At 38.1% G+C, this 21,852-nt stretch overlaps 1 protein-coding gene across 1 annotated transcript in view; it reads right to left on the bottom strand.

Annotated features, from left to right (window-relative positions):
- The window catches only part of LKRSDH (lysine ketoglutarate reductase/saccharopine dehydrogenase), a 363,892-nt gene that overhangs the window by 52,906 nt on the left and 289,134 nt on the right, over window positions 1-21,852 (bottom strand). The window contains exons 20-21 of the mRNA XM_090398943.1: window positions 21,571-21,666; window positions 14,953-15,068 (exon numbers count right to left, since the gene is read on the bottom strand). Coding sequence (XP_090255069.1) covers window positions 14,953-15,068; window positions 21,571-21,666 — 212 coding nt within the window. The remainder of the gene's footprint in view (window positions 1-14,952; window positions 15,069-21,570; window positions 21,667-21,852) is intronic.

Raw genomic sequence — 21,852 nt, 5'->3', positions numbered from 1 at the left:
AAAACAGAAGAGAAAAGAAAATAAATATGAGAATGAAATAAAACAAAAATTGAAAAGCAAGCAGTTGAAAGAGAATAAAAATATTGAAAATTGTTGGAATCATATCAAGGATAGCAAAAAAGTAGTAGCGGAAAACAATTGGAATTCAAAGAGTAAAAAAAAAAAAATAAATAAAAAAAATAAAATACAAAAATTAAACACCCAAACTGCCACATGGTTAAAATATATGCTTCATATCCATATTATATGTATAATATCCAATGGTTAAATTGACTTCAATGGACACTTCACATCCATGTAATTATGGATTACATATATACACACATCAAGGCCAGTACAGTGATTAATGAGCTGGCAGTAGAGAAAAAGAAAAAAGTTAGAAGTAATTGGCTTAATGCATCTGATCATGTTGCTGATATATATAAAGAGAGCTGCAGGGAAGGCAATAAAATAATCAAAAAAAAATTTTTTTTAATGTGAACAGATGGAAGAGATTCCGACACAATCTACATTAACAAACCAAAGAAAAATTTTCTATGAAATGAGGAACCAAAAAAAGGTCTGCATTTGAAAACAATAATTAACAATAGTAATGGGCAAACTCTAGCTAGAGATGAAATAGCAAACAGGCGAATAGAGTACTTCAATGAATTCCTAAACTGCAATGAACATGCTGAGATTTTTAAACAGAAAACTTGATCATATCTGTGACCCAGACAAAATACCAGGCATCAACAGAATAGTACTTGAAATAATCAAATATGGTGATAGTGAATTAAACTGGTAAATTTAATATGGGAGAATGAAGAGATACTCTGAGCCAAATACCAATGTATAAAAAAATTAAAAAAAAATTAAAAAAAATGAGTGTGAAAATTACAAAATATTATCTAATATTTTACCATATGCTGAAGAAAATATAGGTGAATATGGGCAACTCTAGCATCTCAGAAAATCTGAGCACCTCCATAGCACAATTGGAAGAACGATGGTATGTTGCACCCTTTGATTAGAAAAGGCCTAAGTTCAATTCTCGTCATGACGGGAGGAATCTTTATATGGACTTTTTCAATTGAAGGTGAGTTAGCAATCTCATACGGAGGTAGCAGGGTTTTTTCTCCTGGAAACTCAGGTTTTTCATTCAGCATACAGACAAATTGGCCCTTCCGAACACATGCAATTTACAGACAAAAAATACTAGCGGTGGTGATGGTTGTGGGCAGTAGATGGCATTGATGCAGGTGAATGGTAATAGAGGTTATGTGTAGTGGTGTAGACGGAGAGTTGTACAGTGGATGTCCTCCCATGATGAGTCTTTGGACTCCTTGGAGGTGTCACGAATAATAATATCAAGCAGGTTCACTGTTAATCCACTCATTCTTACCCTAAAACAGACACTAGAGAAAAGAAAATGGGAATAAGTTAGCAGGTCCATATTTTATTTCTATGTTTTAGAAAAGCATATGATAGCATTCATAGAGAAGGCCTTTTAGGGAGTATCAAATGAACTTGGAAAACTTTGTAAAATAATAAATTTAATCAAAATTTGCACCAATGACAACCAATATTGGCTAATGGAATTAGATCCAAATCCTTTGCTGTTAAGAGGGGAATGAAGCAAAGAGTTGCCCTTTTGTCCATCCTATTTAACTTGGCTCTAGAAAAATGAATTTGAGAAACTGTAAAAGACATACAAGCAGAACAGTAGTACAAGGATATGCAGATAATATATGCCTAATTGGAGAAAATGAGGAAAGACATTAGAATAACATTTCAGAAAACTTAAAGCTTCTGCTGAGAAACTAGAATTACAAATCGACCAGGATAAAACTGAATATTTAAGAGTATGTAGAAACAACAATTAAGGAGGTAATAACACGTTTACCATCGATAACCTAAACAAAAAATGGCACTTCATTCAAATATCTATATCTTGGAACATTAATTACTCAAGATAATAAAATTAGTACAGAAATACAAATTAGAATACATGCCTCCAATAGACCTTATCATTTACTACATGATTTATTATCTTCCAAGATTCTATCAAGCAGAGTTAAAACAAAGATATATGACAACTGTTAGATTACTGTTTTATATGGAGCAAAAACCTGAAGCATAACAGACCAAGATGCAAAGGCTCTGCAGATCTTTGGAAAGAAAATCCTCAGAAAAATCTATGGACCTGTAAGCGAGAGAACAACAGGTAAATGGAGAAGAAGATATAATTAAGAACTATATGATCTCTATAGATCCCCCTCTTCTATCTCATGAAAGCAGAGTTTGCAAACTGAGATGTCTTGGAGATGTGGAAAGAATAGGTGAGGAGAGAAGACTAAACATGTATTCAAGAGAAGGCCTGATGTTACGTGAACTAGCAGACTGAGGCAATGTAGGATGATAACATCCAAAAAAAGACAACTGGGATGGGAATACTGGACTAGAAGAACTTGAAACAGAAAAGAGTGGAAAAAATTATTATTATTATTATTTCGGGCTACTCCAGGGAGTCCTCAGACTCATCGAGGGAGGCCCTAAACATCATGTCCACACAACTATTCGACATTTTCACGGTATCTATCATACCTTGCCTTGAACTCGCTCACTGTCATAGCACCCACAACAGACTCTGGCAGCTTATTCCACTCATTTACCACTCTAAAAGTAAAGAACCCAGCTCTAACACCCCTGCTAGCCACACTCTTGCCCAGCTTCCATAGGTGCCCCCTAGTTCTTCCACCACCAGTCCTGATCTCAAAAATATCCTTTGAATTAATCCTATAGAATCCTTTTAGCAATTTGAATGTCTCAATCATATCTCCCCTCTTCCACCTATCAACTAGTTCTGCAACCCACAAATCTTCAACCTGTTCTCATATGGTTCATTCCATAGACCTGCTATCATCTTAGTCACTCGCCTCCGGATCCTCTCCACCTCCTCCCCATCAAGAAGGAACCGAGGTGACCAAATCTGGGCACAGTAGTCGAGATGAGGTCTTATCAGGGCTCGGTACAGAGATACAATAACTTGCTTGTCTCTGCTCGTCAAGGTATTTTTCCAACAACCAAGTGAGTTGATGCGCTGATTTAGCTACTTTTGCAATGTGCCCCCTAAACTTCATCTCCCTATCCACCAACACTCCCAAGTCCCTGGACTCATCAATCTCTTGGAGTACAGTTCCACCAATGTGGTATACTGCTGCTAATCTTTTCACCCCAAAATGCATAACCTTACATTTTGTCACATTAAATTAACATCCATTCTCCTTAGCCCAGAACTCCAATCTATCTAAGTCATCCTGCAAGACTTTGACATCTTCTGCATTCACTATCGCTCTACCCAACTTTGCATCATCAGAGAACAAATGAACTGTTCCACTTAGATCCTTCCCTATATCGTTAATGAACAGATTAAACAGCAGTGGTCCAAGAACAGAACCCTGCGGCACACCACTAGTCACAGGCCGTCTTTTGGACTCTACTCCTGAATAAACTACTCTTTGATATCTCTCCATCAACCACCCACCTATCCATCTCACCAACCCTATATCCATTTCCATATGTTATAGTTTACAGATTAGAATTCCATGTGGTATCCTGTCAAATGCCTTTGCCAGGTCCAGCAGTATCACTGTAAACCCATTTCCCTTATCCAGTTCAGCCGTCACCTTGTTATAAAACTTGAGCAAGTTATTGAGGCATGATCTACCCTTCACAAAGCCATGCTGTCCCCTGTACAGTATCTCATTTTCATCAATCCATTCCTGTATTTTTCCCTTGACTACTTTCTCCAAGACCTTGACAACGACTCCTGATATGCTGATCGGTCGGTAATTTGCAACAGTAGTCTTGGATCCACCTTTATGCAGTGGAACTATTTTCCCCTCTTTCCACACCTTCGTGACTAAACCAGACCCGAGACTCAGGTTAAACAACATAGTCAAGGGCACTGATAATTCTTTAGCCGTGCCGGTATACCATCCAATCCCACAGATGTATTCACATTAAGGTTCTGTAATAGACTATTCACCTCCACTTCATTCATCACAATTCCCGTATAAACTAATGGTTCCTTCATTTTTTCAATGTCACCACCTGGATGATATACTTTTGCAAAGTGCGCGCTCAGTAACTCCACTATATCGACTGGTTCAGTGACCTCTTTACCATCATCATTCCTTAAAATCATTTTGCCATGTACAGTTTTTTTCTTGCTTGCAGCATATTGAAAGAACTGTTTGGGATTCTCTTTTGCTTGCATGGCTAGTTTCCTTTCATAATCGGCTTTTGCTGTTTTTACTACACTCGTTACCCTTCTGGCCTGCACTTTATACTGCAATTAGTACTTGCAAGTAAAAAATAATTTATTTTTTTCATAATCCAGAAACCATGCTGTAGAGCAGCGTTTCCCAAACTATGTTGCGGAGAAAGTAAATAAGTGTTCCATGAAAAATTATCAAAATTAATGAGCCTGGAATGGTTTTTAATGCTGTGACAAGTGCAAGCATGTTTGAAAGTCAGGTGCTCCTCACTTTATGAGTGGATTGTGCTATTAAGGTCAGCATGCATTGGCCTTGACTCAGCCACCCGTGGTTGTCGACACCTCCGAGCACGAGTGAAGTACAGAGGCATTCTAGGAAATGTGTGGTCACAAGCAAGGTCAATGCGATGTGCTGTGGCCCGGCATGCCTATAGTGTGCACCATCGCATTTTTGTGATGCGATACAGTCTGCTGCAGTGATAGTGTGCTCAGCTTTACATTGAATACAAGCCCGATGATACTTGACTCTAACCAAGGTGTTCCATTAAAATTTCAGGATTTGTGAAGTGTGCCATTGTAGAAAAAGTTTGAGAACCCCTGCTAGAGAGTGAACATGGAGGTTTTTCAAGCCATTTCAGCCTACCAATAAAAAGATGATGGTTTCACAAAAAGCGATTCAGTTCATCTCACATAACCTGTTGGATGGGGAGTGGATATGCCAAAAATTTGGCCAATCAAGCTGCTGAGTCTGATCATTCATGACTGGAATAGTTTGTAAAATTTTGTTTAAAAAAAATATATACATTTAAAAAAAATAAAGGACAGCAGCTGAGGAGTGTACTTGGAAGGATAACTGGTTAAGAAAAGATCCAGGATCAGGATGAGTGGAAGAGGACTGCCAGGGATTCTGGTCAGGAGAATTGCTTTAAATAACTGCATACAGCCAACATCTCTGCCACTTTTCCAACTTGGTTAACAGAAATGAAAAAAGAGTTCTAGTTAGAAATGTGGAGGTTAAGGTTACCAAGGAAGATGACTTCGCTGTTAGGGAATTTGGAATGTATGAAATCAAGCTTAAAATAAAAAAAAAAAAAATTAAAGAATTAAAGAACAGTTTTCAGAACTGGGGAAACAGCAGATGAATGAGACATTATGAGACAGGAAAATCTTGAGCCACAGGTCAGAATGGAGAAATTCAATATTAGACAACCAAGAGATATCAGATGGCACAAAAGCACAAGTACTATCCTTGTGGCGTGAAGGAAACATACAAGATGCAGTTTGAACAGTTAAGATGGACCGTGGTAGTTGTGATAGATTTGGAGTTTAGTCATTTGAGGTTCTATTGTAATTGCTTTCCAGATACCACCAACCAATGTTCCTTTTAACCCGTGCACTTATTTGCAAGCACGCAGTCAAAACATGAATGCACAGGCCCTAGTAACTGCATGCATAATTTATTTTCCCTTTCAGAACTTCTAATTTACAGTCAATAATGTTTGAACATACCATAAAAATAAATTATATGATAAATCACACTTGCCACTTATTTTTTTTTAGTAATTTATCTGATGTCTCTACCTCAATATGTCAGTTCATCCACACTGTGATGTGTGAATGAACACTGACATCAGCAAGTCACAGAGGTATATCTGTTTAGAGTGTCTACTATACTGTCTATAGCAATGAGTTTTTATAGCTATGTTATGAGAAATATTACATTAGCAGTTTTAGTGTGCTAAACCCTCAAAATATTACTGTCAAAATTAAAACAGAAGGAACTGCAAAGTTATATAAATTTGAGTGGCTGGACAAATGTGACATGATTCATTTATAAATTGCATATATATGTAATAAATAAGTGGCTGAAGGAGTAAGCATTTAAGTTGCTTGTATAGAAATATTTAGCATAGAAGGTATAAGATATTTTAACAAAGTACTCACCAATTTTTAAGAGTTTGTGACTTATGACTTTGAACAGGCTACTGCTCACATTGAGTATGTGAATGAAAATTTGTACACAAAATGTTTATCATGTGCACATGGGCAAAAATTAGAGGGAATATTGTCACCAACCAATCTAAATGTCCTGATTTCTTTTCTTTAAATGCTGATATAATCCTAACCATTCTCCAAATACTCAATCTCTTTTTTTGCTAATGATCTAAGTACAGTGAATACTTAGATTTATATCAACTTGAATATATTATTATATGACACCCCCAGGGAGTCCAAGGACTCATCGTGGGAGGACACACTACTCCGCTATGCTAATACATCTAATCCTCTCCACTACTAATGAATTCTCCAACTATGACACTACTACTATCAACACTATCTATCACTCATCAATATATGGCAGTTTGAGAATTTTCTAGTAATCAATTTCCTAAGTTTTCCTTAGCAAATTACTGGACAATTCTATTCTGCACTGCTGCATTCCTACCACAAGCTAAGTCACTGCACATTCTTGGTCCACTCAGTGCTACTGAGTGGACCAAGAATTTTGCTTCAGTGCCTTAGATTATTATGATGCATTTGACAGAAGCTCTTTAGAGGTGAATTTACTTTAAAACTTGTTTGTGAACTTCAATACTGTACAGTGTTTATAATACATGTAATACATTATTATTATTATTACGGGCAACTTTAAAACTTGTTTGTGAACTTCAATACTGTACAGTGTTTATAATACATGTAATACATTATTATTATTATTATTACGGGCAACTCCAGGGAGTCATTAGACTCATCGAGGGAGGCCCCAAATCATATTCATCACAACTATCTGACATTCATAGAGTATCTATCATACCTCGCCTTAAACTCATTCACTGTCACAGCATCCACTACAGACTCAGGGAGCGCATTCCACTCATTCACTACTCTAAAAGTAAAGAACCCAGCTCTAACACCTTTACTAACCACACTTTTGCCCAGTTTCCATGGATGTCCCCTAGTCCTCCCACAACCAGCCCTGTTCTCAAAAATATCTTCTGAATTAATTTTATAGAAACCTTTCAGTAATTTGAATGTCTCAATCATATCTCCCCTCCTCCGCCTATCAACCAATTTTTGCAACCCACAAATCCTCAACCTGTTCTCATACGGTTCATTCCACAGACCTGCTATCATCTTGGTCACTCGCCTCTGGATCCTCTCCACCTCCTCCCCATCAAGAAGAAACCCAGGTGACCAAATCTGAGCACAGTAGTCTACATGGGGTCTTATCAAGGCTCGATAGAGAGGAACAATAACCTGCTTGTCTCTGCTTGTCAACGTATTCTTCAGCAACCAAGTGATTTGATGAGCTGTTTTGGTCACTTTTGCAATGTGTCCCCTAAATTTCAATTCCTTATCCACCAACACTCCTAAATCTCGTGCCTCATCAATTTCCTGGAGCTGGGTTCCACCAATGCAGTAAACTGCCGCCAATCTTTTCACCCCAAAATGCATAACCTTACATTTTGCCACATTAAACTGACATCCATTCTCCTAAGCCCAGACCTCCAATCTATCCAAATCATCCTGCAAAATTTTTACATCATCTGAATTCACTATTGCCCTACCCAACTTCGCATCATCCGCAAACAAATGAACTGTTCCTCTCAGATCATTTCCTATATCATTTATGAACAAATTAAACAGCAGTGGTCCAAGAACAGATCCTTGTGGCACACCACTAGTCACAGGCCGTCTTGTGGACTCTACTCCCGAGTAAACCACTCTCTGATATCTCTCCGTCAACCACCCTCCTATCCATCTCACCAACCCTATGTCCATTCCCATATGCTGCAATTTACTGATTAGAATTCCATGTGGAATCCTGTCAAAGGCCTTGGCAAGGTCCAGTAGAATCACCGTAAACCCATTACCCTTATCCAGTTCAGCCGTCACTGTGTTATAATACGTGAGCAAGTTACTGAGGCATGACCTACCCTTCACAAAACCATGCTGTCCCCGATACAGTATCCCATTTTCTTCTATCCAATCTTGTATTTTCCTCTTGACTATTTTCTCTAAGACCTTGACAATGATTCCTGATATGCTAATCGGTCGGTAATTTACAACAGCAGTCTTGGAACCACCTTTATGCAGTGGAACTATTTTCCCCTCTTTCCACCCGCTCGGGACTAACCCAGACCCGAGACTCAAATTAAACAAAATGGTCAAGGGTACTGACAATTCTTTAGCTGCTTCTCGTACAACACGAGCTGGTATACCATCCAATCCCACAGATGTATTGACATTGAGGTTATGCAATAGACTACTCACCTCCACTTCATTAACCACAATTCCCGTATAATCTACTGGTTTATTCGTTTCTGCAATGTCACCACCTGGATGATATACTTTTGCAAAGTGTTCACTCAGTAACTCAACTATCTCAACTGATTCAGTTACCTCCCTACCATCGGCATTCTTTAAAATCAATCTGCCATGTACATTTTTCCTTTTACTTGCTACATATCTAAAAAACTGTTTAGGATTCTCTTTAGCCTGCATGGCCAATGTTCTTTCGTAATCCTTTTTTGCTTTTCTTACCACACTCGTCACCCTTCTGGCCTGCGCTTTATACCATTCATGTGCCTGCCGGTCACCCTTCTCCTTAAATTCCCTCCATAGTTGTTTCTTTTTTTGCAACTCAAGCTTAATGGTGTTATTCATCCATTTAACCCCTACTTGATTTATTATTCGGACTCTAGGTATACAGTCAGCCATTGCTTCATGCAAGCACTTCTTAACTACCTCCCATGCACTATCAACTTCTAGTCCTTGCAGTTGTACATGCCATGGCACTGAACCAATCAAACTCCTAAGCTTGTCGTACTTTCCCGCCCTATAATTCCACATGTACCCTGTCTTAATTGAAAATTCTACACCTTTAGCCACTTCCCAAGTTAAGACCCTATGATCACTCTCACCGATTGGTGGCAATGTGGTCATATTTGTTACAGCCAAATCCTCAGATGTAATTACTAGGTCAAGCACTCTCTGACCCCTAGTATTTTCCATTACATGCTGTCGCAGATAGTTATCCCTTAATAACCGCATAAAATCCAGTTCCTTCCTCCCTTGTGTCCTCTCCTCACTCCAATCAATGTGACCATAGTTGAAATCTCCCATAATAATCACCCTCCTTCCACCCATTTCTTCTATTTGCTTGTGCATACTGTCACCACCATCTTTTCCATCACCTGGTCTATAGCAGCACCCAATTGTATATTTAGTTCTGCTAGCCACAATCTCACACCAAATGGCCTCAAATGTGCTCTTTTCTCTATCCTGCAATTCAACTTCTATTCTCCTTGGCTGGAGCTCATCAGCTATCATCAACAATACTCCTCCCCCCATTTTATTCTCTCTGTCATTCCTGAACACACTATACCCATCACATTCAATCCCACTAGTTATATCATCTACAGTCAGCCATGTTTCACTAATACCTATAACCTGTGGTCTGGAAGTGCCAACCATGGCCAAAAACTCTTCCTTCTTGTTCCTAATACTCCTAGTATTAGTGTACATGAATTTAAGACCCCCATTAGCCCCAACCCTACCTTGATGCCTTATATTAACTATCCCACTCTGATTTGTTGTCCTTATTTGCTCTGGCATATTATATTCATTCTTACATTCAACTGCCTCCATAAGGACTGTATCTCTACCACCCCCCCTAACAAATCTAGTTTCCCTGAATTTGCACATCCACTACATTCAGCAACACTTTCTCAAGTTTTCTTACACCGTAACCATTCAAATGCAAGCCATCCATCTTATATAGATCCTTTCGCCCATCAAACTCACTCCACAAATTCCACATCACTCGTCATACATAACCCACGCATAAAGTCATTTGCAATTATAGCCCTCCTTTTAAACATTTCACTGTCATACTGTGGCAAAAGACTAATCATTCTAACTCTCTCACTCTTTTCTTTTGCTACCTCAAACAATTCATTCAGGTCTTCTATCATTTCCATTTTATCTCCTTTCAAATCATTCGTACCTGCCACAACAATCATTTCTTTCACCCTTTCCTTTTGCTCTCTAATAGACGCAGTTACGTCCTTTATGGTCGCACCAGGTTGGTACGATTTTGTCAAGTCCTCTACTAACACACCTCGTACTAACGAGTCTCCATACAGCACTCTATCCTTCATTTTGTTCATGTTCACATTCATACGTCTATTTTTCCTGTCATACCTTTTATTATTGGTTGGTTCATTCAGTCTACTTTTGTTCATGCACTCTAGCTGCTGTTTTGCTCTTTCTATCGCACTATTCAACAACGCGATCTCACTCAATGCATCTATCTCATCTTTTTTGTTCTCTGAGAAACCATTTATACTATCATTCACACTTTCTACATTCACACTCTCACAATTTTCATGTACAACCTTGCCCTTTCTTGTCATATCCCTATTTCCTTCATTTTGAAGGTTGACAAAAATATCACACTCACGATCCGAAATACACTTCAATTCCGCATTCTCCCTACATTTTCTACACACATTCAATCCTTTATCATCATCTAACCACACTCCGACCGCACTCCGCAAAGCGTACATTTCACAGCTAGTACACTGACTCATTTCTTTTACGCTACCGTTCTTAGATAACGATGGCGAACCTTCATTACTGGCCGCCATTTTCCTACGCACAGGTGCCATATTTATCTGTAACGTGTTTTGTCAAATTAAACGTTATAACACACCAAAAAATAGAAGACGCACTAAAATACGCAAGGCAAACAAAACAAAACTACACAATATTAAGTAATTTGTATCGATAACTGAAAATGATACTTATCTTATCTGGAGCTTGCACGAACACTACTCATTACGAATTCATCTAGCGGCGACTTCCGACATAGATTATGTTATAAAACACTTAGTACACTAACCACGTTAATAAAGCTCTAATAATATACCAAAATTATTGAATCCAAACCACCAAAACAAAAAAATTGAATCCAAAACACCAATAAATCAACAAAAAACACAAATCTCTCAGGAGCTCTCCGATAGCACGACCGTTCACCAGCTAGCCTCGACATTAAACTCACGACATTAAACCTCGACATATAACCTTTGATAAACATTATCAAAGTTTATTCTGTACTTTAATATCAAGCTTTTTAATAAATTTCTTTAAAATGAAATATAAAACTGGAGCCAAATGTGGTCATAAGACTTCCATTCTTATGATGGAAATGTCAATTACACTTCTAGTGAATAAGATGCTAAAAAGCTATTCAAATCTATAACATAGAGGGAAAGATGGAAGCTATCAGAACAATGGAGAGCAAACATTCATGTCCTACTGTTTTTAGGGAGCGCTACATATTGATTCCTCCACTATAACAGAAATCTCGAAAAATACTATTAAAATTAAAAAGACAATGAAAATGCAAAAAGAAAAACTGCTATGACTCTCAGCTACCTGTGGTCTTGTGAGTGGGAAAATGGAACAAAAAAATAAAGTAAAGAGTTAGTTTGATGAGATAAAAGGAAGGCTGTGACAAACCTTTCATAGCAACCTAAGGCTGGGTTGCAAATTTCAAGAAGTCAAACTCAATTTATAACATAAAATTAGTTATAAATTGGCTATCTTAAAATTTTAAATTTTTTCTATTATTGTATAAAACTTCTAAATTTTCATCTCATTGAAATACGTTACAATTCAGGTTTCATTTACCTCAATTCAATGTATATCAGCATCTCTAAAAATTTAATCCAGGTGTAAATTAAGAACTTGGTAAGTATGACAAACAGAAGATTGCTAGGTTCAGTGCCTTGATGTTAAACTGCAATAGATGTTGTAGCGCATGGCAAGTGGGTAAAAGAGGGAAGTAACAGCAGACTGCATAACTAGAGTCAGGAGGTATATACCAAATGGGAGTTAAATGGATGAATACCATCATGATAGTAATGATGTAAATTGGATAGAGCAATAATTAATAATGGTAATGTTCACTTTTGCAGGATGATTTGGATAGACTGGCAGTATGGGCAAAGGAGAATGGATATCAGTTTAATGTGGCTAAGTGTAAGGTTGTGTGTATTGGGGTGAAAAGATCACCAGCTGTGCATGACATTGATGAAACTGTATTCCAGGAAATTGATGAAGCCAGGGATTTGGACAGAAATTAAAGTTTAGAGGATAAATTGCAAAAGTGGCTAAAGCAGCTCAACAGATTACTTGGTTACCGAAGAACACCCTGACAAGCAGGTTATTATACCTCTGGTAAGATCCCATCTCGACTCCTGCATGAGATCTAATCAACCTAGGTTTTTTGGGGATGAGGAGGTGGAGAGGATCCAAAGATGAGTGACCAAAATGGTAGCAAATTTGTGAAATGAACTTTATGAAGACAGCTTGAAGATCTGTGAGTTACAGAAATTTGTTGACAGGCAGAAAAGAGTGATATGATTGAGACATACAAATTACTAAAGCATCTTTACAGGATTAACACAGAAGAAATTTTTCAGAACAGGTCTGGTGGCAGGGGAACTAGGAGTTATCCTTGGAAACTGAGCAAGAGTGTAGTTAGCAAGGGAGTCTGAACTAGACTTTTTGCTTGGAGAGTGATAAATGAATGGAATGGGTTGCCAGAATCTGTTGTGGGCACCATAACAGTGAATAAGTTCAAAGCAAAGTATGATAGATAGTGCATGAATGTCAGAGTCCTTGGTAGGTTTTCAGGGCTTCCCTCAATGAGCTTAAGGACTACACAGAATAATCAACAATAATAATTATAATACTGTAGCTGTTTGTCCTTAGCCATTTAACACCATACTCTAGTACTGGTTTCATCTTCCATGTAGTAATGCTAATATAGCTGTTCTCACATGCATGGTATGATCATGTTTTTATTCTTCTGATCCAAACATTGTACAAAAAGAATAATAGTGACATATTTTTTTCATTTCAACTCTCTTTCCCCCCCCCCCATCTTAATAATATTATCCTCCACACTAAAATCTTTTAATTTAACGCTTTTCCAAACATTTTTTTTTTTTTTTTTAATATCCTCATTCCAATTATTTTTATGTAGCAGGGATCTTGTTACCTGCAGGATGATAGCATCTCTACATCCCCTGCTTTTATTTTTCCAAGTGTTTCCTAAACCATTTTATCCCAATCTATATTCTCAAATCATACATTAAAATCAATATGAACAGTGATCCTTGAATGCTAGTGTAGTATTTCATCTGATGTCACTTTTGCTAAAAATGAATTGATTCAACTTGCCTCCCACCAAACTCGCTTTATTTATTTTGTTAATTCTATGTTTAATTTGCCATATTTGGTGAAATATTATGCCTAAAATAGGTGAAGCCTTTTCTATAAGTTTCACTATTGAGATGAAGCTAATGCTTTTTTTTTTATTTTTTTTATAATTTTAACATTTTTATTACCAAGTTTCATACCCAATTTTTAATTTGGTTAAGAGCTGTTGGCTAATCAGGCTTAATTATTAATAATTTAATAATATGGTCCATACACTTCAAACTGTGTCTTAGAGCTGATGTATGATCAGATATGAGGCAAACCATATTCCCATAACATCCCTCAATTCTGGTCCCTTTATGCCACAATCTTTTAATATGCTTTTCAACCAGTCTTTTTTTCCATTGTCTGCTTATTGCATCCTATTTGAGATCAGCAAATTTTAAATAGAAACCTTACTTCTATGATTTCTTGACTTTTTTGAAAAGTATCTAAGCAAACCCTATTTGACCTAAACCCAACTTGTTTTTCAATTTTCCTTTGACTATTACCCCCCCTCTCCAAGTCATGCTTTCATAAATTTTTTTTTTTCATTTCCTCTGATTCTAATGTTTTACTTCATTTTTTATAAACTAGTATAATGAGAGTGCAACTCCAACAATTTGGATTCAATCTTGTGAACCAACCAATCCTCTTGAATTGTGCACTATTATATTGTATAATATAATCTATTTTCACATGTTGAATTATCATTTTTTATTGAAATGAGCAGAATATAAGTTTGTTTTCATGCTACATGATAGATGTCAGTCACCCAGCAAAGACTGAAAAGGCAGCGGATGCGTGTTAATTCTATACCACATGACTTCGTATAATCTAAACAGTCTTGATAAAGTAATTATGGAAAGAACAAATAATAATCTGACGATCTTCCAGAAGCAGTCCAGAAGCTGTTAGCAAGCAATCATTCAATGCATTAGGAACATTCCTTTTAACTCATTCTGTGATGCAGCCGCCATTATTCAAATAAGGACAAGCTTTTCCAGATTTTGGGGGTTACATTATTTTTTAGGTAGAAGATGTGGCTATTTAATATTATGGCAAGGAAATTAACAATGAAACTATGATTGTTAACAATGTGTTATCTTGATGGTTTGTTTTACTGAAGTAGAAATTAGAGTATCTAAAAAACACAGAAAGTCTGGTCAATTTGTAAATTTTTTTTTTTTTTTTTTTTTTTTTTGAAATCAACCACACACATAAGACTTCAAGACATATGATATGACATGACAGTACTATATGTGAGCAAAGCAATACAAACAACAACAACAACAACAACAAAAAAGTTTGATTCTGCATATACCTTTACCCACAAAAGAATTATTTAAGTCAACGTGGTCATTTCAGATGAAAAATCAAGATAATAAATTAATAAATCACTGTGGCTTGCTTACCTTTCAAGTGCATCTGTCCTGAATTCCGATCGGTCTAAATGTTCAAATATGAGCTTTTTCAGATTTGTTGTTAAAATGTTTTCTGGCTGTCCCAGTAGAGTACACAAAAATTGTTTCTAGATAACACAGATTTAAAAAGAATAAGAAAGATCGTATTTATATAAAATTTTAATTTCATACACACCCACACAGAGTTAGCTTTGCATTAGGAACACCCACCTAATAACACGGTCCTCTCTTTGTGCAATCCTGGCTCACAAATGCCTAGGAACAGATTCCACAAGGTATCAAACATCCTCAATGCATAACTCGACCTATGTCCACTGCAGCAACTCCATCACTTCACGCTCATTCTGTGGAGGAGGATCAGCAGTTCTTACATCCTATTCTAGCATATACCACGCACGTTCAATTGGGTTACAGTGAGGGGAGTTTAGGGGCCAAGGCAATGTGGCAAATTCTTTGTCATGTTCCTCCAACCACTCAGCACTTGTATGAGCCCAACGGCAAAGGTGTGTTATCCTGTTGAAAGATGGCACTGTTGTCAGGATAGACATCTTGCAGATATGGATGAAGATGGTCAGCTAAAAGGTCCTTGTAGTGTTCACCATTTAGTGTTCGTGCCAATGGAAATTGGGATGCCACAAGAAAGCTCCCCAGACTATAACATCACCACCTCCACTGGCCTGTTAAAACCCAACTGTGCAACTAGGGGATAGGGGTTCAAGCTGTTTATACCAAATCCAAATTAAGCTATCAGCATGGTGTAGCAGGAAACAGGACTCATCACTCCAGATGACCTGCCATCTGTTGAGGATCCATTGTCGACGTTCCTTGGCCCAAGTGAACTGTTGTTTGCAATGCCTTTGTTGATCTCTGGATATAAAATATCAGGTGAAGCAAGCTATGGTACATGCTGCATGTGGAAATGGGTTGAACTGTGGGTGAGCTATGTGAATGTTGCACATCATTGCTGATAATGATAACTAATATTTAAGGAATTGACAGCGTATACTAGAAATATAGATTAAATAAACTTTAATATATACTTTCCGATATTTCGGTGAACGTCACATTGCCATCTTCTTGGGAACTAACTACAAAGACACGTGCACACAAGTACTAATAACAGCAAATGAGACTGAAGCTAGGAAGCTAGCGTTTCCTAAAGTCCTGATGGTGCCCCCTGGCGGGCTACATTGGTAGTTCTTGGTCTTTGGGCTGAAGTTCTTCTGATAAAAGTTTCCCAAATTTGGAGCAGTTTTATGCATCCAAATTTGTTGAGGTTTGGCATGTTCCTAAGGGCCGAGGCTGATTCCATGAATAGTCTTTCATACTTGAACTTGCTGCGGTGTATTACTGTGACTTTTTTCCATCTTATTCTGTGGCGAGTATCCAGAGCGTGGTCTGCAAGCCCAGAGTGGCTGTACTGATGAAATCGGATGTAATCCTTGTGTTCTGAGATTCTGATATTTGCTGTCCTGCCTGTTTGGCCAAAGTAGGACAGTTTACAGCTGCAAGGGACCTGGTATACACCAGGTAGGTCTAGGGGAAGTGGTTGGTCTTTGGTGGAGCAGATAAGGGATGCCAGTTTTCTATGTGGTCTGTAACAAGTAGTCAAGTCATGTTTTTTTAGGATTTTATCGATTTTTTCCGAGGTGCCTCTGATGTAGGGAATAGTGATAGATTTAGAGTAATCTTTTTTGTGAAGGGGAGGGGGTGGTGGGTTGTGGATAACTGGGTTAAGTATTTTTTGGATTTTTTTTTTGGGGGGGGGGGGGTAGCCGTTGGCTGAGAAAGTGTCACGGATGTGATTTAGTTCAGTGGTTAGGGCTTGATCATTAGAACAGATTATTTTTGCCCTGTTGAATAATGTTTTAATAACTCCATATTGTTGTGAGGGGGGATGGTGGGATTGTTGGTGAATGTATCTGCCTGTATGGGTGGGTTTTCTATAAACTGAGAAAACCAAGGTTCCATCAGGTTGGCGGGTGACTAGTGTGTCTAGGAAGGGGAGGTTATTGTTTTCCCTCTTTTTCCAGGGTGAATTTGATTCTAGGGTGTTGGTTGTTTAAGTGTGTTAGGAAGGAGAGGAGTGACTCCGGGCCATGTGGCCAAATAGCGAAAACATCATCAACGTAGCGAAGCCATATGGTAGGTTTTTGTGGGGCTGAGTTTAAGGCTTTCTCTTCAAACATCTCCATGAAGAAGTTGGCCAAGGGTGGGGAAAGTGGTGAACCCATGGCTGTCCCCTCTATCTGTTTGTAGAATTTTTCCTGCCAAACGAAATAGCTTGAGTTCATTGTAAACTGAAATAGGGCTGAGATATCGGGAGGAAATTTAGCTTGGATTAGCTCTAAGGTTTCTTTGAGGAGGACATTCGTGAATAGGGAGGAGACATCAAAACTGACCATTATGTCATTATGTTGGAGTGTAAGATTTTCTATACTGGCTTTGAAGTGGGCTGAGTTTTTTTTATGTGTGATGGTGTATTGCCAGTATAGTGTGAGAGCGCTTTGGCTAAATGCTTGGCTAGTTTGTAAGTGGGGGAATCAATGCCATCCACTATGGGACGTAATGGCACATTTTCTTTGGGTATTTTTGGGAGCCCATATATGCGGGGGGGGTCTAGAGTTATAGGGTTTTAGTCTGTTGGTTATCTCCACAGGCCAAGAAGTGACCTTCTTAAGGAGCCTATGGAGTTTTCTAATTTGTGAGTTGGTGGGATTGTAATCAATGGGGAGGTAAGTGGAACCTTCTAATAATAAAGCCTTGAGCTTACCTGTGTAATCTTTAAGATTAAGCACCACAGTGGCGTTTCCCTTATCCGCTTTGGTGATCACTATTTTTTTGTTTCTTTTCAATTCTAGTAGTGCGTTGTATTCACTACTGGATATGTTGGATTTTGGAGGTTTTGCTTTGTTGAGAACACAGGCTACATCCAATCTGATATCATTGGCGAATCCCATGTTCAATTTGAATCATTAATTCCTCGGCCGGTAATTTCCTAGGAGCAATGGCGAAGTTGTGACCACGTGACAGAGCGTGGAGTGCTTCTGGCTTTAAGGTAGCTGACGATAGGTTAACAACAGTGTTGGTTTGTAGTTAGGGCGGCGAGTTCTTTGTTAATTTATCAAACTTGTTGATATGTCAGCTTCGTACTCGTTCAAATTCTTTTTTAGCTGCCGTATACGAGACGTCATGTAGGACCGACCAAAGCTCGTGATTCAGCGTAAGTGAAAGCTCATTTTCTAGCGTTGAGATAGCGCTGTTTATGTCGGCTAGGGAACCGCGTGTAGCGGTAATTTGCTCCCGAAGTAATGCCTGGCTAGCGCGGTTGTAAATACGGAGAGCTTTCTGTGAGATGAAGCGGTGTTTAAATTTAACACAGTTCGGGATGCCATGATTATCCCGGCAGCGTTTTAGGAATGCCAGACAGTTAAGTTGTCTGGATAATTTCAGCTTCAGTTTGCCGTATTGGCGGGCCTTGCGTGCGAAGAGATCTCCGTGGATGATCATTATTCTTGTTGAGAGGCTTATACGCTGGTTAAAAAAAATACACAAAGAAAATGTGCCATTACGTCCCATAGGGGATGGCATTGATTCCCCCCACTTACAAACTAGCCAAGCATTTAGCCAAAGCGCTCTCACACTATACTGGCAATACACCATCACACATAAAAAACTCAGCCCACTTCAAAGCCAGTATAGAAAACCTTACACTCCAACATAATCACATAATGGTCAGTTTTGATGTCTCCTCCCTATTCACGAATGTCCCCCTCAAAGAAACCTTAGAGCTAATCCAAGCTAAATTTCCTCCCGATATCTCAGCCCTATTTCAGTTTACAATGAACTTAAGCTATTTCGTTTGGCAGGAAAAATTCTACAAACAGATAGAGGGGACAGCCATGGGTTCACCACTTTCCCCACCCTTGGCCAACTTCTTCATGGAGATGTTTGAAGAGAAAGCCTTAAACTCAGCCCCACAAAAACCTACCATATGGCTTCGCTACGTTGATGATGTTTTCGCTATTTGGCCACATGGCCCGGAGTCGCTCCTCTCCTTCCTAACACACTTAAACAACCAACACCCTAGAATCAAATTCACCCTGGAAAAAGAGGAAAACAATAACCTCCCCTTCCTAGACACACTAGTCACCCGCCAACCTGATGGAACCTTGGTTTTCTCAGTTTATAGAAAACCCACCCATACAGGCAGATACATTCACCAACAATCCCACCACCCCCCCTCACAACAATATGGAGTTATTAAAACATTATTCAACAGGGCAAAAATAATCTGTTCTAATGATCAAGCCCTAACCACTGAACTAAATCACATCCGTGACACTTTCTCAGCCAACGGCTACCCCCCCCCCCCCCCAAAAAAAATCAAAAAAATACTTAACCCAGTTATCCACAACCCACCACCCCCTCCCCTTCACAAAAAAGATTACTCTAAATCTATCACTATTCCCTACATCAGAGGCACCTCGGAAAAAATCAATAAAATCCTAAAAAAACATGACTTGACCACTTGTTACAGACCACATAGAAAACTGGCATCCCTTATCTGCTCCACCAAAGACCAACCACTTCCCCTAGACCTACCTGGTGTATACCAGGTCCCTTGCAGCCGTAAACTGTCCTACTTTGGCCAAACAGGCAGGACAGCAAATATCAGACTCTCAGAACACAAGGATTACATCCGATTTCACCAGTACAGCCACTCTGGGCTTGCAGACCACGCTCTGGATACTCGCCACAGAATAAGATGGAAAAAAGCCACAGTAATACACCGCAGCAAGTTCAAGTATGAAAGACTATTCATGGAATCAGCCTCGGCCCTTAGGAATATGCCAAACCTCAACAAATTTGGATGCATAAAACTGCCCCAAATTTGGGAAACTTTTATCAGAACTTCAGCCCAAAGGCCAAGAACTACCAATATAGCCCGCCAGGGGGCACCATCAGGACTTTAGGAAACGCTAGCTTCCTAGCTTCAGTCTCATTTGCTGTTATTAGTACTTGTGTGCACGTGTCTTTGTAGTAAGTTCCCAAGAAGATGGCAACATGACGTTCGCCGAAATATCGGAAAGTATATATTAAAGTTTATTTAATCTATATTTCTAGTATATGCTGTCAATTCCTTAAATATTAGTTATCATGTTTAACCAGCGTATAAGCCTCTCAACAAGAATAATCATTGCTGAGATACCCAAAGCTCACTTCTAGGATCAACCATGTGTGGCTGACCAATGTAAGCCCTCCTACTGGATGTTTGTTCATGGTTAGTAGAAAAAATGTACCAGGACTGGTACACCCTTCATACATTTTTTGAGTATACAGTAGTACAAGAGCAACCAACAAGTGTGGCTATTTCTGAAATACTGGCGCCAGCCCTCGGGAGGGGGGGGGGGCATCTATCTGCTTATATAAATTTGATTACATCAGAACGTTTCCCCTTTACTGACAAATGTTTACTGATTACATGCAGAGGATAGGTGTGCCCATTTAAGTAGCCACACATGATTCTGATATCACATGGTACTTCGTTATCGTGCCGAATATGTAAATTGGGGTGGGGGAATGTTCCTAATGCAAAGCTAATTCAGTGTATGTATATATATATATATATATATATATATATACAGTGCTTTTTCTGGAATGGTGTGCAGCAGTACAGCATACCGACACATTTATTAACAGTGACATACAAATGCAGTGCATTTGAAATTTCTAATATTTGGCAATTTTTGACACATAGTATGCAAATAAACTCAGTTATATAATAAAGTTTACATTTTTCACTAAATCTATTGTTAATATATTTGTCATATAGAAGTTTTTTATATATGCTATATAGATGTTTATTAAAATTATTATAATTATTATGCAACATCTCCAAAGGAGTCCAAGGACTTGTTGTGGGAGGGCACTGCACTCTACTAACTCTACTCCAAACAGCTCATTTCTCCCCTTCTTAATCTTCCAATTACACACTACTACTAATACTACCATCAACACACGATGTCATCCACTGCCTACCACCATGAACAATAGTAATAATTTTTTGTCAGTAAATTGCATGTGTTCTCGACTCAATGGGCAATTTGATTTGCCTATATGCATGGTAAAAAACATGAGTTACTTAGGAGGGAAAAACCCTACTACTGAATAAGATCAATTAACTCATCTTCATTTGAAAATGTCCATATAAAGATTTCACTCATTGTGATGAGAACTGAAGTCCTTTCCAATCGAAAGACACAGTGTCCCATTGTTCTTCCAATTGCGCTATGGAAGCACTTATTGTACACATTTTACTTCTTTTTTTTTATATACTTGTACAATAAATTTATGATTAATAAGCTATGCGCTGTGTACTTAATTTGCTTTCTTATTCACTATGAATAAGAAATTTTTACTTCATATCACACCATGAAGTAAAAATATGAAGAAAAACTTTTTTTTTTAAAATTTTCTTTTCATGTCCTATTACTTTTCATTTTCCCTGAAGCAAAGAATTAGTACTGGTACCTAATGTTTTCCCAAAAATAGCACTGTACAATAAAACACAAACTCATGTTCAATTTTGTGGAATTAAATACTTACCCAAGTAATTTCAGGTCCACGAGGGTGAAGACATGGGTGAGGTTTATTGTCCATAAGACCCATTTTCAAAAGGCCTTTAATAACATCTGTATAGCCCTAGAAATATCATTTAATAAAATTCACACATTGTATAATTTAAATTATATACTGCAATTTAAAAGTAAAAAATGTAAATTTATTATAATTCACAATTTACATTTTTGTTAACTTTGTTGCATGATTTCATAAAAATGAAAAACTCAACTTTAGAATATTTATAACTGCTATAACTAACTGTAGAAT

Source organism: Typopeltis vanoorti, chromosome 1 (assembly GCF_054136105.1).
Source record: "Typopeltis vanoorti isolate ZY-2024b chromosome 1, IOZ_Tvanoo_1.0, whole genome shotgun sequence".
NCBI classification, from domain to species: domain Eukaryota; kingdom Metazoa; phylum Arthropoda; class Arachnida; order Uropygi; family Thelyphonidae; genus Typopeltis; species Typopeltis vanoorti.
The sequence above is the reverse complement of the archived record's forward strand: the minus strand, read 5'-3'. Positions and strand labels throughout refer to the sequence as shown.